Below are 17,837 nucleotides of genomic sequence, written 5' to 3'. Positions count from 1 at the left end.
ATGGCTGAAGCATTGATTCCTGTAAGGAGAAACTGCTGATGGAGGGAGAAGGGAGAAAAAGAAAGAAAAGGCCTTGGCTTCCGACTCCCTTCTCAACCGAACCCTGGCATCTCCTGGTGGTCTCCCAACCCTGTTTAAATCCAAGCCTGCTTCAGCTTTTCCAGATCCGTCCGCTGCTGCATCCTTAAAATACTCCTTGACTTACGACCAGTATTGCAATTGGTAAGCTGGGCGGTCGTTAAGTGAGTTGCTCTCAGTTTTGCAATGTTCCTGTCATGGTTATTGAGCAAATCCCTACATTCTTTAGTGAATCACATGGTCATTAAGCAAGTTCAGTTTCGACCGTTGATGTTGCTTGTCGTGTTTCCATGCCCGTTGTCAGGAGCATGTAACCATGGGGATGCTGCTTTCCATCATATGTGCGAGGACCCGTCATAAATCCCTTTTTTCTGGGCCATCAGAACCTGGGACTTTCCCGATCTGGCGCTGGAGGGAAGAGTGCAGACCGCCCCCCCATCCTGCAGGCGGCCTAGGAGGCACCCCCCACATCCTGCAAGCGACCTCCACACACACACCCAGCTCCGCTCTTCTCTCGCCCCCTTCGCTCCTCCTGCCCGGCAGCTGTTGGCTGAGAAGCGAATGGAGGGAAGGGCTGTGTCCAAGGCCAGACTCCCCCTTTCCCCCTTTCTGCTTCTGCCTTTGTGGGTGGCGGCTGGGCTGAGGCTTGAGGGCTCTCGAACCTTCTTCCCCCCCCCAAGAACCTTCTTCCCTCCCCCCAAGCCCAATCTCGGGGTCAGGTTTATAAGTTGCAGGTGAGGGGAGACGATTGAGACAACTGGGTCCTTCTTCACTCCCACAACTGTAGCCAGCAACATCTGGAGAAGGAGGGGCTTCCTTGGCTTTGGGGGAGGAGAGAAAAGATGCAGGTGCCCAGATTAGAGGGGGGGGCACAAATCTTCCTTTTGTTTGAGTTCAGATGGACCCGGTTCCTGCCCTCCAGAACTTCCGGCTCTGGGGATCTGCAGAGGCCCCTCCACCCTCCCTTCCTCCATCAAACCTCTCAGACTGGCCATCCCGCTGGATCCCTTCCTCTTCAACTGAGGCAGGGACCTCGATCTGGCCAGGGATGGTTGACAGCTCCAGGGTATTTTGGGTTGTTGTTTTTTTAAATTTGATTTATATGCCGCCCTTCTCCGGAGACTCAGGGCGCCTTACAATGCGTTAAGCAATAGCCTTCATCCTTTTGTATATTTATACAAAGTCAGCTTATTGCCCCCACAATCTGGGTCCTCATTTCACCTACCTTAGAAAGGATGGAAGGCTGAGTCAACCTTGAGCCTGGCAAGATTCGAACCTGCAGTAATTGCAGGCAGCTGGTCTTAATAACAGGGTGCTTTAGACCACTGTACTACCAAGGCTCTTGGTTTTGAGGTCGACTGGCTGGGTGGGGTTTGCTCTGCTGTGTAAGAGTTGTGTAAGGGAACATACAAACATGCTGAGGATACCTGGTGGCAGGTGATGGGGGAGGAAAACTGCAAGTAAGGAAAAGACCGGATGGAGTGGGAAAGGGGGGGGGGCAGAGAGAGAGAGACCAAGGAATGGCCAGAAGACTTGGGGTCCCTTCTGAAGAGGGATCGGGGATCTGAATTGTGGGGAGGAAGCTTTGGAGGTGGGAGGGGACAGAACGAGGGCCAGCACCAATGGGAATTCTCGCTGCTTGAGCGTCATCGGTCTCCAGGAAGAGTCCTTTGGGGCTTCACCTGAAGGAGGAGGGAGTTCGTGTCAGAGAGAGAAGCGGGGAAATTGGGGGGGGTATCGGTTCGGTATTGGGGGGAATGCAGTTTAAGGGGGTTCATGGCAGCCCTAGACGGGACCCTCCACTTTCTTTGCTCCCTTCAGGAGTCTCAGCCAGGGATTCCCGCTTCCCCCCTTCTTATCCCCCCCCCCCCATTGACATCCCCAACAGCGGTTCTTGAACCCAAAACCGAGCTCTTATTTGCGGTGGGTCCGAAACCCCCACAGACCCTCCGGCAGCCCCTTTGCCAGGAAGGGAGCGAAAGGCAGGAGCTTCCGGGAGGGGCAGGGAGGGACCCCCAGGGGTTGGGGGAGGGGCACTTCCAATCATAAAGTGTGTGTGTGTGTGAAGGCGCCCAAGGACTCCCCAGGCAGCCCTCTCAGAGACCCCCAAGGCCTCGCTGGCTGTGGGGCTGCGCCTCCCCTTCAGTCATCCACTGCGGCCCCACTCCACGCCGGATCGGGGGAGGGAGGGCAAAAGGAAGCCCACCCTCCCCTGCAGGGCTGGCATGAGCCCCCCTTGAGCTGCGGCCCCCAAGACTGAAAATATCCCCCTCCCCCTTCCTCTCTCCTGTCTACCAGACCATCCTGAGGACGTGGGGTTTGAGGTGGCCCAGTCCATGTGCAAGGAGTCAGCCGGGTCTCTGCAGGTTTCCAGAATTGAGAGGATTTCTCCCAAGCCTGACCTGCTTTCTGCCTCCATCCTCCAATGCAGCACGCAGGAATATAGGTTTCGAGAGAACCTACTGTATATTCCAGAACAGGACGTAATATTGTCCATGTGTTTGTCTTCCAGTTCTTATAATCTCAATGATCCTTTAGGACAGTTGTTGAACAGGGAGGGCAAATTATAATTTAAAGGAATCGAGGAATAGTGACAATAATGGAAAATGCAATCGGTCAATTAAAATCCAAAGAATAAAATGTGGAGCTATTCCCAGCTTTCCCCCCAAAGTTTGGTCAGAAGAGAGATCAAGGAACAGCTGAGGTCTCCTTACTGTTACCTGCTTCCATCCTCCAATTCCTCTGCCTTTCAGATGGGGATGGGCAACCAGAGTTTGACAGGCGTCCCCCAAGGTCTCTGCCACCTGATGTGGTTGCAAAAAGGGAAAGTCAAAACGTAACCCAGACTTGGGGTGCTTAAAAGCAGAGTGACAGTCTCTGTCGAAGCTTCTTTCCACGAAGGCTTCTGGGGCTCCTGGAGCATTTTTAGGAAACACAGGCTGGGTGAGGGCATCTCAGGGCTTTCTCCAGAAGTGAGGCTTCCTGCTGAAAGAGGCAAAGGGCCAAAGGTGGAGGAGAAGTCATTGTGGGCACGGAAAGATGAACTGGGATCTCTGTGGTTGTTGAATTTAATTTTTAATGTCTAGTAGGTGACCAGTGACCTGCTGGATCCCCTTTTCAGATCTGCTTCCTTCCCAGGATCTCCCTCAGCTCCTTCAATGAGGTTGGGGGGGGCTCCTGCTGTGTTGCTTCCCCTCAAACGCTGGGCAGACCCTCAGAGGGAGCCCTGATGGATGACCCCATGTAGCCCAGTCCACAATCAGCCCAGGAGAGGTTTCAGGACCTTTTGTGTGATGTCACAATCTTGCATCCAGCTGTGGAGAGATGGGGGGGCCCTCAGAGACCCCCCAGTAACTGTGGGTCTTTCAAGATGGAGAGTCAGAAGCTGGAAGGGACATCCGGAGAGTCCCAGGAAAAGTCTGTGGAGGGAAAAGGAAAAACTGGGAGTGAAAGACCTTGGAAAGAGGAGCTGAATGACTTGGGGAGGGGGGAAGAGAGGGAGGGAGGGAGGGAGAAAGAGAGGGGGAAGGAGGGAAGGAAGAGAAAATATAAGGAAAGGAGGCTTAACTGCCTTTATGTCCTTGAACTGGGAAGACTGCAGGAGTTTCTTGCAGGCACTGGAGATAATCTTTGGATCTCTCTGTCCAAGGTCAAAGGGATCAAGTGGATCTCTCAGCTCCCTCAGAACCCACCATCTCCCCTCCCTCTCTTCTCTATCCTGGGTCCTCTAGTTCTAGCCCATTTCTTTTCTTTTATAGAACTGACCGGCTTCCCTCAATTTCCCTTTGAGATTTTGAGATTTTGAGGTGGGAGGTTTGGGGCAGCTGGGAAGGAGAGATGCTGTCCGGAAGAAGAATTGGAGGGAAGATCAGATTTCAAAATCTTTTTGGTCCAGAGCTGGAACATCTCCTTCCCTGAAAGTGCCCAACAGATGGGAAGAGGTCCAGGGGTGAGGGAGGAGGCATTCTTTAAGGGGGGCATCTGTGGCCCCTGCAGAGCTCCCCATTCCCTCCAATAGACCCCAACACCCTCTGTGGCCCTTTGGAATTTCCTCCCCCCAGAACCCAGATTGGCCCCTGAAGTAACAACTGTGCAAGACCATCCTTAGTTCAGGGGGTTGAATGAGAGATTTTGATTTCTTCTGCACACTAAGAAGATTCCAGAGGTTTAGAGTTCCTTCTGAACTAACCTGCTTGTCTTTCACTTCTACTTGAAATTGGGGTGAGGGAGAAGAGAGAACCCCAAGATCGTTGAAATAAGCATCAGCTCCTCCATAGTTTCCCAGGCAATAACCAGGGTCTCCATGCAGCCAGGCTGGGCTCCCCCAGTTGAGGTGCCCTGCAAACAGGCAGGAGGTCCTGAGTCCAGACTGGGATGGAAGCCCCGAAGTTGCCTTTGACCTGGGAGCCTCTGGATGGAGCTTGGCGCTGGGTCCTCTGGAAATTGGCCGCCCTTCGGGTCTCTCAGTTGTCGTCCTTAAGCAGATCCTGGCAGTTTATGGGAGATTGGGGGTCATCTTGCATAGGATGGACCCCCAATCTCCCCAATCTCTTGCTTTTTTAGGCTGGGTGTTTAGGTTTTTGTTTAATTCACTTGAATTAATACTCCTTATTCAGAATGGAATACAACAGAACAGAACAGAACAGAGAAGAATAGAACATAACAGGAGGTCCTCAAGACCAACCCTCTGTTCAAGCCGGAGATGCCAAAGGATTCCAGAGAAAGGCTTGTCCAATCTCTTCTTGAAAACCTCCCTCAATGGAGCAGCCACAACTTCTGGGGTGCAAACTCTTCCCCTGATTATTAGTTCTCACTGTCAGGAAATCTCTCCTGACTTCTAGGTTGCATTTCTCTTCGCTGGGCTTCCACCCGTTGCTTCTCTTCCTGCCTTCAGGGGCTCCGGAGGATGAATGGAGCCCCTCTTCTCCGTGAGAGCCACCCAAGCAATGGGCGATGCTGTCCCATCCCTTGCAGCCCTTCCCTTCCTTGGACCGGACATTCCCCCTCCCTTCATCCGTCACCCCCTGGTTCAGCCTCCGGACCCCCCACCCTCTTTCTCTCTCTGCTCTGCCCACTGAGGCCGAGGGGTTTTTGGGTTGGGGGAGGGAAGAGGTGCAGGCTGCCCTTACCCCCCACCTCCATCCTGCAGCCGGCTAAGGAGGAAGCCCGTCCAACCTGCCCCTCCTTGCTGCGCTCCTTCTGCCCGGCAGCTGCTGGCTGAGAAGCGAATGGAGGGAGGGGTGAGGGGAGCTGTGCCCAAGGCCAGATCCCCCCTTTCCCCCCTTCCCCCTCTGCCTTTGTCAACGGAGACTGGGCTGAGGCCTGGGGGCTCCCGAACCTCCCCCTCCCCGCAGACTGATCTTTATTGGGAAGTTGGATGTGGGGGGAGGGGTGACTGGGACAACTGGGCTCTTCTTCTTACCACAACTGTAGACAGCAACATCTGGAGAAGGTGGGGCTTCCTCTGCCTTGGGGGAGGAGAGAAAAGAGGGCAGCTGCCCAGATTTTTTTGGGGGGGTGAAATCTCCCTTTTGTTCGGGTTGAGGGGCACCCGGTTCCTCCCCCAAGACCTCCTCCCCGCAGATCTGGGGATTTGCAGAGGCCCCTTCACGAGGGCCCTTCAGTCCCAGGAGACCCTCCCTTCCTCCGCCAAACGTCTCAGACTGGCCGTCCCGCTGGGTCCCTTCCTCTCCAACTGCGGCAGGGACCTCGGTCTGGCCGGGGATGATTGACAGCTCCTGGGTAGTTTGGGTTGGTTGTTGAGGTAGCCTGGCTGGGTGGGGTTTGCTCTGCTGGGTAAGAGCTGCGGAAGGGAACGTGAGAAATACGCTGCGGACACCTGGTGGCAGGTGAGGAGGGAGGAAAAGACGGGAGGGAGGGGGAGAAGAGGGGGGAAGAGGGGGAAGGAGGGAGGGAAATCAACCAATGCCCAGAAGCCCAGACAGCTGCAGGCGGCCCCTTCTGAAGAGCCTCCGGATGACTTTGATCACTGAAGTTTTGAGCAGGTCAGGCTGATTCTTCTTCAGCTGTTTGTGGTTACAAAATCATCCAAAGACAAGAAAAGGTGTTGGGGTTTCTTCCCCTCCCCCTCCCTTCCCCCCCTTTCAATCCGTCTTCCCCTTCCCGTCAGTTCCCACAGACGTCATGCGAATCCCTCGTTCTCCAGGAAGGCCCGGATGAGCCCCTTGGACAGGAGATGAAAGAAAAATCCCACCTTCCCTCTATTGATTTAGCGGAGAGTTGGAGACCCAACCTAGTCTCAGACACGGATGGATGGATGGACAGTAAAGCCCCTCCCTGCCCCCCCTCGCCTTGCCCAAACATAGAGCCGCGGCGCCCGCCCCTCGCCTGCCCCCCTCCCTTGGCACCCGGGGAAAGTCGGAACAGGGCCCAGCAGCCCCCCAGCCCCTCCGCTGCCTTTGAAGCCTTTGCGCCGCGCTCCCCGACCCCCTCCCCGCCCTTTGGAGAGGAGCCTTCGCCTGCCGTCGCCCCTCCAGCCTCCCACCCGCGGAGGACGCACCACGCTGAGCCGCCAATCAACCGACCCCCCCCCCCATTTTCTTCCCTCCCCCCCCGGCTTCCCTTTAACGGGCTCATCCCCCCCCCCACCTCCTCCGCTCAGCGCCTCCGTCTCTGAGCACCGGGGGAGGTTCCGCACCTGGAGGGCCCCCCTCTCCTCTCCCCTCGCCTGGCCCAGGTGTTGCCGCCTGGAGGTTGGGGGGCGGGGACGGCTGAGCTTCCCCAGCACAGAGGCTGCGGGCCTTGGGGGGGTCTGGGAGGGGCTCAGCGCAGCCCTTGGCGGAGGCAGGAAGGGGCTTCTCAGTCCTGGGGGAGGAAGGGAGGGACCTCCGGGGCTTCTGGGCAGCTGCTGCCAGGCGGGAGGAGGGCCGGGTCGGAGGAAGAGCGGGGAAGCTAAAGGGGGGGGAGGGAGAAGGAAAGCCCCCTTAACTGGATGAGATCAAAAGGGGGGATTTACACCCAAACACACCCACACACAGAGTCGCTTCCCTCCCCCCCTTCCTTCCAAGAGCCTCCAACTTTGCAGCTGCTGCTGCTGCTCGCCTCTCCTGCTCGGGGACTGGAGCCGGGCGCCGTTTCTCCCCCGCCCGACGGCTGCACCCTTAGCCGGAGAGCAACCTGGCCCGGATCCATTCCTCCCATGACCGTCTTCCCCGTCGCCCCCTCCGCAGTGCTCGCCCTCCCGTCCAAGGCCCGAGGCGGCTTCTGCAGGGACGAGGCGGCGGGAGAGGAGGCGGCTCAGGCGGACTGCCTGCCGAGGGTGCCGCTGCAGGACAGGGGCTTGAGTGACAGCTGTCTGTTGGGGGGGAGGGGAGAAGGGAGGCAGGGGCAGGAGGAGCCTTTGGTGCTGGGGGGGGGAGAAGGGGGGCCAGGAGCGCCCGGGGAGGGTGCAGAGAAGCAAAGGCAGCCGAGGGACTTTTCTCCCCTCACTAAAGTTTTCAAACCAGCTTTAAAATAAAAGCCAAATGGGCGCCTTTGAGACAATCACTGGGAGATTGGGAGTTCTAGTTCTGCCTTAGGCAGGAAAGCCAGTTGGGGGAGTTTGGGCCAAGGTCCAGGAGGCTCTGAGTTCTAACCTTCCCACAGCCATGAAATCTTCCCGAGTGACTTTGGATGAATCCCCAGGAGACTCTTGAGTTCCAGTCCCGCCTTAGTACTTTTTGATTGGGGGTATGAAACTTGGAAACATTTTCTCAGATTAATGTGTCCAATATTGTGTGGTGTGATGGAGGAAAGTGAAATTGTGGGAAAAGACCAGTTCCATGTTGAGCAAAGCCATAAGTCTCTCTGCCTTCTGCTTGTGGGAGAACCAGAGATATTTGTGTGGTTACTGTGAATCTGTCAGAGTTTCTTACGAAAATCAAATCCAGAAGCACACAGAAACTGATTCAGCTGGATTCATTAACTTCTTTATATATACAATAATAATACATTAAGTAAGTTTACAATACAGTTTCACAGTTTCATTTCAGCTCAGAACAGCAGACAAGTTCACGCACTGGTTTCAATTTCTTTTCTCTGCACAGACTCAGAAGCTGCAGACTAAGACATGCCCTGGATCCAGTCTGTCTCAGCTCTCAATTGGCTGACTTAGTTGCTATGCCTATTCATTGGCTGACTTTGTTATCGTGTCTTCTCAGTCATGAACATTCTGACAGAATCTTAGACTGACCTTGTTCTGATGCCATCAGAGCTTTTCTTATCTCCTTAAAATAAAATTTGCAAAGGGATTCTACTCACAATTGGGAGCCATTCTGAAACATAAAAATTGATTCCCAATTGATCAGCAATCTCTATGGTTCGAGAGCAGAACAGCTTCCATGGATGCCTCTTCCTAGAAAGCTAGAAATCCTCACCCTTATTCACCCCCTTCTTGGACCTGGATGAATATTATGCAGCATTGAAGATTTGTGACCTGGTTAATGATGCGGCTGCCTTTAGACAGGATCCCCTCAACCTCCTCCTGGGGAGAGTTTCCAGGTCCCCTTTCTCTGGACGTCTTCTCCAGCCCTTCACAGACAAGACAAGCTTGGAAGAGGAGCAGAGAAAATGCTTTAGGTAGAAATTGTAGAGTGGAAAATTAAAGGCCTGAAAACCGCTATTTTATTTCTCTGGTTGAGGAAAGAAAAAAATATGCAGTGGAAATTTCTTTACACATTTTATTTTTTTATTTACTTTTTTATTATTATTTTGGTGTGAAGTACATACCAAAATAAAAACAATCCCAAACTGAAATCCCAGACAGCTGTTCTGCTGAATTCTTTCTGCAAAGGAGGCTTTTATGAGGAAATCAAGAAAGAATTATATAAGAGTGATGAAGATTTCCCTCTTCAGCTGAGAGCCAGTCAAACATGGCATTTCACATCATTCTGGCATTCTCACAGAGATGATCAGGCAACCAGGCTGGTGCTTGGTTCCCATAGCTTCCTCCTGGCCTCTCTTACTCCTCACTCTCTTTCACACACACTTTTAGCTGCTGTCAGTAGGAACAAGTGCCTCAATTATTTCTATAAGATGTCACATTCTGTAGCTGTTCCTGAACATCAAATTCCGCTAAATGACTTCTACAGAGTTCTCTTTAGCAAGATTTATTGAGCTGAAAGGAAAGGGAGCTAGAAGAATTCCAGTCATTCAACAATTTCCAATTATGAAACATATAGATATGATTTTCTTTGACTCCTGCATACTATCTAAATGTAAAGAATATCTCCTTTCTAATAAAAGAACCGTTAACAATTCTTCCAATATCATAATGGTGTTATATCTCATGTTTTTACATTTGTTCTGGCTGTGAGCTGCTCCTTTGTGTTGAGGTCTGGCCTCAGAAGGATAATGTAGCACTTGGGGATGAAGATGCAGCCCAGCAGACCAGCACTGGAGGCCAGGATGGAGAAGACCTGCACAGCCACCATGGATTTCCCTTTGGTGCTCAGGTAGGTGGGCACAAAAGTCACCCAGACACTGCAGAAGACCAGCATGCTGAAGGTGATCAGCTTGGCTTCGTTGAAGGCCCCAGGCAGGTTCCTGGCCAGGAAAGCCACCGTGAAGCAGATGGCAGCCAGGAAGCCCATGTAACTGAGGGTGATGTAGAACATGACAACGGCCCCTTCGTTGCATTGCAGGATGATCTTTCCAGGCTGGGAGTGGCGGTCAGAGTCAGGGAAGGGGGGAGAAACTCCCAGCCAGGTGGAACAGATGATAATTTGGACAGCAGAACAAGAGAGGATGATGGAGTTGGCCAAGCTCTTCCCCAACCATCTCTTCACTCGGTTTCCTGGTTTTGTGGCCAGGAAGGCCAGCACCACCGTGATGGTTTTGGCCAAGAGAGAAGAAACGGCAACTGAGAAGATGATGCTGAAAACCGTTTGTCGGAGAAGGCAGGTGGCTTTCCTTGGTTGACCAATAAAGAGAAAAGGAGACAAGAAACAAAGCAGGAGGGAGACCAGGAGGATGTAGGAGAGGTCCCGGTTGTTGGCTTTGACAAGGGGAGTTTCTCGGTATTTAATAAAGATGATTAGAACAAGGCCTGTGATTAAGAACAAGAGTAGGGCAAAAGAGACCAGGATGATGCCCAGAAGTTCTTCATAAGACAGGAAGGTTATAATTTTGGGGATACATTGTACTCTGTCCATATTAGGATATTTATCATCTGGACACTTGGTGCATTTTTTGGTATCTGAGAAAGCAAAAAAAGCAATATTTCTTTAATATTCTGTCCTTTTATCTTACAGAAAATACCTTCTTTGGATAACAGCTGATACCACAGGCGTTTACCAAGAAGTATTTCTTAACGATTTCATTAAACAGTCACTCCTTTGAAATGGCATAAGGTCTCCTGCTTGATCAGGGGGTAGGACTAAAAGACCTCTAAGGTTCCTTCCAGCTGTATTCTGATTGACTGATTGATTGATTGATCTACATGACTGGCAGGATATTTGTGTAATGAGTTCCCCCCATAATGATCCACAGCACGACATTATGGACCAGTGACACCTTCTCAGTGATTTATTTATTAGTTCAATTTATATGTCTTTCTCCGGAGACTCAGGGTGGCTTACAATGCATTTTATTTTTTTTTTGTTTTTTTTTATATAATTTTTTTTTATTAATAATAAAAAGAAAAAACAAACCAACATAAATACATTGAAACAACATACAAAACGAACAGACATCAATTCAGTCCAATGACTGACTCTTAGAAGTTACTACAACGGTGGGTTATTTTCATATTTCTATTTGTATCAATATCTACAGTCACATGTTTACATGGTTATATATGTATATTTATAATTGACTCCTTATTTACTCTATGCATTTCTGTTGAATAGTCGAAAGTTATCTTTATATTCCTATTTTTGCCTCCAGCCAGCTGTACCATCTTTGCCATACTAAATAGTAATCAGTATCGTCTTTCTCTTGTATTTCTTTTGTGAGCTTATCCAATTCTGCACATTCTGTAATTTTAGGATATTTCCAGCAACATATTATCAGAGAATCATTGTACAAATCATGGCAAGAGATTAGAAAACATTATACCAAGATTCCACGATGGCTATCGACAATGGAAGCACTGATATATCCCAATGCCATGGATATAGAGAAAATGAGGACTTATAAAGAACTACTGAACAGTGAAGGAGAATTACAAACAAGACAAGAATTACAAAATCAGGGTATAGACATTGATTGGTGGCCATACATGCAAATAGAATCAAGATACAAAACTGATCGGGCACAATTCGGATTCCAAAATGAACCAAATGAATTGGATAAAATATTACAAAGTACAGATGAGAAAATGATTACCAAAATTTATAAGTACCTACTAAAATACAAATTAGAAGAGGAGGTTGTCAAAGAGAATATGATAATATGGGCCAAAAATATAGGATATACTATTGAATTGGATAAGTGGGAAAATTTGTGGAAGATAAATTATAAGATGACATTGTCTATGCCCTATAAGGAAAACCTTTACAAAATGTTCTACCGATGGCACCTCCTACTGGCGCGCCTAGCCAAGATGTTCCCAAATACATCTCCGATGTGCTGGAAATGTAAATCACAGAAAGGGACATATTATCATCTCTGGTGGTTATGCCGAAGGGCAAAACAATACTGGCAACAAATTAAAACAATGATTGAAGAAATCACGAAACAAAAACTGGAAATGAGGCCGGAAACCTTTTTATTGGGAATAATCACAGCACAATATACCAAAGAAATAAAATATCTGATCATCCATATCCTCACAGCAGCACGTATACTCTTTGCCCAACATTGGAAATCTGAACAGTTACCCACAGAAGACAAAAAAATAACAATGCATTTTAAAAAACCATTATAAAACATTTAAAAATTAAAACATTAAAACCCATTCACACCATTCCTCAAGGGGAGGATCCAATATACAGTGGATTGTAAGGTCTTTCAGAAGGTGGACCTAAAACAATTCATCAAGTTTCAAAGAACTCAGATGTTCCTAGAAAGGTAAATGTAGCAGCATGTACCCAAACTAAAAAGCAAGAGAGAAATTTCCTCTGCTGTTAATAAAATTTGCCCAGTCCCCCATCTCCTCCTCCCATCTCTTACACAAAGCCTCCCATTTTCCTCAGTGTGACCCACCTTCCTGAGTGGAGAAGGTCCCCTCCGGACAAGGAACGCAGTCATAGCAGCAAACTGGCTCTCCTTCTCGAGCCCTCTTGACAAATCCAGGATGACAACTTTCCACACATTTGGACTGAGGCAGGGACTGAGGAGAAAAACAAGGAATGACAAAGGAAAGATGTTAGGACTCTCTGTCCATGGAAAACGGAGGGAGAATTAGATGGAGAGAAGTAGCCTCTGGTCTTCATTGGGGTAAATATGAAACCTCTGACTACTTCTAAACAGATGCAGGTGGTAAAACAACTGGCAGATTCTTCATTTAGTTCCTTTTGCTTTTGGAATTTAACATTACAATAAAATAATTTTCTATTTAATAAAGTCTAGAGAGATGGAATTGATTATTTTTTTAAGTAGGATGATATATTCTTATTAAAACTGAGAACAAAGTTTACTGTAAAAATTTTAGGAAGCTTTTATTCCATTAGATTTTTTAATGTAGAGTAAAAACTGTGATGAAGAAAGAAATCTCTGGCCAATAAGACCTTGAAAGGTTTCCATAAAACATGGCAAAGCCACTCCACTTAGGTTCCGTCTCTTGAAGAGCTTCCATGAGATGACACCACCTGGCATGGGAGGCCAACCACCCTGGAGACTCCAGGCTTTGCCCCAGTGGTGAAATGTAAAATTTGTTGTGACTGGTTCTGTGGGCGTGGCTTGGTGGGCGTGGCTTGGGGGGTCATGTGACTGGGTGGGCTTGGCCAACTTTTTTTAAAACTTTTTTAAAGCATTTTTTTAATACCGGTTCAGGCGAATAGGTAGTGAAAAATGCTTTAAAAAGTTAAAAAAAGGTTCCGATGATCACAGCTGTGCTGCGTGACTTTTGGAACCTTTTTTTTTTACCTTTTACTTTTTTGCCCACTTGAAATGGGACCTCAGGCTTTGGAAAACAGAGAAAAGACACAAAAATTTCTCTCACCTTATTGAGCGACTTTAGCCGTGAAAGAGTATCTTGGTCGATAGAAAGTCTCTGTCTTTTAAAATATGCCATCATCTCTCTCCTGGCATCCTCCTTGGGCAGAACCAAGAAGATTCTGATGCCCAGATCTGCTGTTATCTCTCCATTTTGGTCCAAGTACAGTTTTTTTTGAGAAATATTGAAAAATTCATTCTTCTCCAGAAAGGGATGAAACTAGAATGGGAACATCCAGGAATTTGAAAAACAGAAAACTTTGTTTCTTATCCCACATTAAATCTTTCTTCTACAATTGTCTAATCTTCAAATATGGTTAAATAGGATACAAATACTGCCACCATCTTCAGAAGTGAATGAAAATGTTTGAGAAAGATTCGTTCATCATATACTGACAAAGCATAGAGAAAATATCATTGATACAATTGGTCAATTATAGGGAACCTTCTAGAGCAGATGAAAATAAAATGAACAGAGGGGAAAAAAGATGATTCATAAACTCTTTGAAAACAGGAGGTTGATTCCCAGAAAGCATGGGTTGATCAAGAAGAAAGTTGTCAGGCTAATCTTCTCCCTGGTCATCCTGATGGAAAACACCTCCAGATGGAGAGTGGCTGGCTCTGGAGAATTTGATCGCTGAAGAGGGAGCCAGGTTTAGAGAGGGGAGAGGCACTACCGATCAGTGCTTAGTTCTTCATCAACTGATGGAAAAATACATATCAAATAGACCTGCATCATTCTACGCCTGCTTCATAGATCTCAAGGCAGCCTTTGATACGGTTCCCAGGACTAAGCTATGGCAGAAGCTGGAAGCTGCCTCAATTGACCACAGGCTTCTTCATCTCTTACCTGCCCTACATACTAAACCATCCCTCAAGGTGAGGTGTGATATGCAGGGGTCCCTCTCGAAGTCAGTTAAAACTCAAAAGGGGGTTAAATGGGGGCATTTTGGCCCCCCTGCTTTTCAACTTTTACATAACTGGCATGGTAAAATGGCTAAACAAACCAAATCACCCCCCCCCCAAAAAAAATAGGCGACCGAAGCATCGCCCTCCTGCTCTATGCAGATGCCCCTGTGATCCTCTCCAGGACACCAGAAGGCCTGAAAAGAGCCTTGCGAGCCCTTCTCCAGCACTGCAATTACAATCAACTGGGCATCAATGATGAGAAAACAAAGATCAAAAAGGCCAAAACTTGATTCATGGCATCTAAATGGCCACAAAATAGAGCAGGGAAGCACCTTCAAATCCCTGGGGGTGGCCATTCAGGCCAAGGGTTCAAGAAACATGCAGCTGTCCTGGGCCAAAGATCAGCCAGCACCATTCTTCATTGTTTCCGCACAAAGGGAGGCTACTATGTCCCTGCTGCTCTTAAGCTTTTTGTGCCCAAGTCGCTAGCACATATACAAGAATATATGGATAATTAATATATGATAAAATTATATTTCAATATCACCCCTTCAGTCTACCCCAATCAGTCCCACAAATGCCGATCTCAACCGAGCCATTTTGCTCAAGTACTGAGCTGTATTAAATGTTGTTTTCAAATTCTGGCTGCAGATAAGGTGAGTCGTTCTGATATGGGATTCCCAATGGGTCCTTCCTTTGGTATATGGACCAAGGTACCTGCCTCTCACCCTCTTATGCAGGCAGCAATCAAATAGGATGTGAGCCAGGTCTTCTGCCTCTGCCACTCTGCAAATGCAGAGACGTCCATTATAAGGTCTAGAGTGGAATCTCCCATATCTGACCCTTGTGTCCAGCTGTTTGAATCTCGCTCACGTAAATCTCTCCCTAAGATGTTTTGGCAGTTGTAACTTTAAATAGTTGTCTAATTGAAAAGTAGGTTTGTATTTGCTCAGCCATTTCAAGTTACTCACCTTACTAAGTGTTAGATCAGGCACAGGGAAAGGAAGACGTGACCAGCTCGATACATTTAGTAACTTTATTGCAGCAGTAACAAGACTGGCTGTGCGCTGCCGGAGCTCTCCTTATATTCTCTCCGGCGGACGCACCGCCCCTAAAACAGCTATTCAAACTTCCCGCCCGAGGCTGGCAGCCAATCCGGGCGGGTGTCCTTATAAGGACATAACACTCCTCCCCTCCTAGTTAGCAAACAGTCACTCAAAGTCAATGAAAGTCACGTAATCGCGCAGGTACATGGGATGCCTAGGCGCCCTAGTTGACCTGCGCAGTTTCACTTGTTCGTCGCTGCTGACTTGGACGGACGGGGCTCCTGTGTCTCCTGGTTCCCTCCCTGGAACCGGACTCGGTTCGGCTGGCGAGTGTGCGGGGTCCCTCCCAGCGCCTCCGGCTGAACCTTGGACCTCGGACTGCTGGTTCTGCTGGTCTTCCTCCTGGCCTGTGCGTCAGTTGTCTCGCTGCGGTTGCTCGGCGCCGACCCGGGAAGAGCATCTGAGTCTTGGTAAGTCTCTGGTTGTCACTTGCTCCTCCCCGGTCTCCCGGGCTCCGCGGTTCGGCTGTGGTTCGGTTTCCCGTTGTCGGGGGGATGTCTCGGATCAGTGCCCTCGGGCCCGGTCCCCGGCGGTGGGCGGTGTTGACCTTGGTCATGTAGTTCGACCTCACCGGGCTGGTGCAGGCCCCCTTGGTCGGGGTGGCGGAGGCCTTCCTTGCCGGGCTGGCGTTGGCCTATCCTGTCGGGGAGGCGGTGGTCGTCCTGGTCGGGCTGTTGTTGTGGGGCTACTTCCGCGGGGTGGTGGAGGTCTCCCCTGCCGGGGTGGCGCTGGCTTCCCTGGCCGGGTTGTTGTAGGCTTCCCTCTCGCACTAGTCCCCGGTCTACCGCAGGTCGGTGGCTGGGGTCTTCCGTGCTGGGGTGTTGTTGCTGGGCTGCCCTCTTGGATGGATGGAGGTCCCCCTCGCCAGGGTGTTGTGTGCCATCTTCACCCGCGTGCTGTGGTGTGCCCTCCTCGGACGGTTCCCGGTCTACTGTTGCCCTTGGTTGGCAGTCCTCCGTGCTCTGGGCCCGCCTGCTGCCCCTGCCGGGTGGCCGGGGCTCGCCCTGAGTGAAAAGTCTCCGGTCTACTTCCCGGGAACGCCGCTGCCCTGGTTGGTCGGGTCGTTGCCTCCCCACCTCGCTGGGGTGTTGTAGGCCTGCCTTGTCGGGGTCTGGTAGGCTGACCTCGTCTGGGTGTTGTTGGCTTCCCTCGGTGGGGTGTTGCAGGTCTGCCGCGCCAGGGTGTTGCAGGTCGACCTCGACGGGGTGTTGCAGGCCTACCTCATCGGGGTGTTGTAGGCCTACCTCGTCGGGGTGTTGCAAGACTACCTCGCTGGGCTGGTTTTGTCCTACTTCCCTCCACCTTTTCCGGAGCTGGTCGATGTGACATCTACAGACCTGTCCATCTTCCAGCTCCACTCTGTAGGACTTCGGGCCGGTTGTGCTTTCTATCTTCCCCTTCAGCCATTTCGGAGAGCCATGGAAATTCAATGCGAAAACCAGATCTCCTATGCTGAAGGCGCGAAGTGGGCGGCTGGCAGTTGTGGTCACTTCTGGGCTGTACTGTGGGTGCAGCCGGCCCAATGGTGACCTTAGCCTTCTGCCCATCAACAATTCAGCTGGGCTCTTGTGGGTGGTGGCATGCGGCATGATGTGTGGGTGAGGAGGAAGGCGTCAATTCTTTCCTGCCAGTCGCCCGTGCCCATTTTGGTGAGTGCCTCCTTGGTGAGTCTCACCATCCATTCAACCTGTCCATTCCCAGCTGGCCTGTAGGGAGCTGACAGGGCATGGCGTATGCCCAGTCTGGCCAGGAATGCCTCCATGGCCAAGGACGTGAGTTGGGGCCCGTTATCGGAAACCAACACGTCCGGCAGTCCATGGGTGGCGAAGAGATGGCGTAGAGCCCAGATCATCGCTTCCATTGTGGTAGATGCCATGGGTACCACCTCAAGTCACTTGGAGAAGGCGTCGACGACGATGAGTAGGTGGCGCCCCTGCATCGGACCCACGAAGTCGATGTGGATCCTTGACCAGGGGCTGCTGGGGGTCTCCCACTTCGTTGGTTCGGCTTGGGGTGGCACTGAGTGTACTTCTTGGCACGGGTCACATCTGGAGACCCATTCCTTGATGTCTCTGTCCAGTGATGGCCACCAGATGTAACTCCGTGCCAGGACTTTCATGCGGACGATGCCGGGGTGCCCATTATGCAAGGTTTCTAGCGTTCTTCTTTGCAGAGTGCTGGGAATCAGCACTCTGTCTCCCCATAGTAAACAGCCTCTCATGGTGGACAGCTCCTTTTGCTTTCTGACAAAGGGGCTGAATTTCTCCTCTGCCTTCTCCGTCGGCCACCCTCTGAGGATCCAGGATTTAATTTGGCGGAGTGTGGGGTCCTTTTGACTGTGGACGGCCACATCTGCAGATGAGACTGGGCAGCTGTTGTTGTTGTCGATGTGGAAGAGGTCGAGCATGGGGGCTGGGTCTTCCACTGGGTCCTTTGACGGGCATCTGCTCAGCGCGTCGGCGTTCCCAATGGACGTGCCTGGCTGGTGCATGAGTCTGTAGGAATAGCTGGCTAGGAAGATGGCCCATCTTGTCATCCGCGGGGACATGAAGGTCGGTGTTGGTTGGTTGCCTGCGAGGAGCCCCAGAAGCGGCTAGTGGTCGGTCACTATGGTGAAGCTCCTCCCGTAGACGTACTCGTGGAATCGTC

General features: G+C 50.4%; 1 protein-coding gene and 1 long non-coding RNA gene across 2 annotated transcripts; both read right to left on the bottom strand.

Annotated features, from left to right (window-relative positions):
- Positions 1 to 2,578: 2,578 nt before the first annotated feature.
- Positions 2,579 to 6,136, bottom strand: LOC148111974 (uncharacterized). Its single transcript, XR_015730004.1, has 2 exons — positions 5,501 to 6,136; positions 2,579 to 3,497 (listed from the first exon to the last, which is right to left on the bottom strand). It is a non-coding gene; the product is annotated as an uncharacterized LOC148111974 (long non-coding RNA).
- A 1,848-nt stretch (positions 6,137 to 7,984) lies between these two features.
- LOC148111973 (vomeronasal type-2 receptor 26-like) lies at positions 7,985 to 17,064 on the bottom strand. The gene is made up of 3 exons (XM_087879369.1): positions 16,864 to 17,064; positions 15,760 to 16,384; positions 7,985 to 10,273 (listed from the first exon to the last, which is right to left on the bottom strand). The coding sequence occupies exons 1-3, from the start codon at positions 17,062 to 17,064 to the stop codon at positions 9,363 to 9,365; spliced, it is 1,737 nt and encodes a 578-aa protein (XP_087735495.1). The 3' UTR covers positions 7,985 to 9,362.
- Positions 17,065 to 17,837: the final 773 nt, after the last annotated feature.

Source organism: Pantherophis guttatus, chromosome 15 (genome assembly GCF_059756535.1).
Source record: "Pantherophis guttatus breed Tessera chromosome 15, ASM5975653v1, whole genome shotgun sequence".
Classification (NCBI taxonomy): Eukaryota; Metazoa; Chordata; class Lepidosauria; order Squamata; family Colubridae; genus Pantherophis; species Pantherophis guttatus.
This window is presented reverse-complemented; position numbering and strand designations above follow the sequence as displayed.

Coding starts and splice junctions, on each gene's coding strand:
- LOC148111973 (XM_087879369.1), bottom strand. CDS start 17,064: ATGGCATCTACCACAATGGAAGCGATGATCTGGGCTCTACGCCATCTC. Junction 16,385..16,863: donor ATGGACAGGTTGAATGGATG/GTGAGACTCACC, acceptor CACCCCGTCGAG/GTCGACCTGCAACACCCTGG. Junction 10,274..15,759: donor AGGGGGCCTGCACCAGCCCG/GTGAGGTCGAAC, acceptor TTGCTTTCTCAG/ATACCAAAAAATGCACCAAG.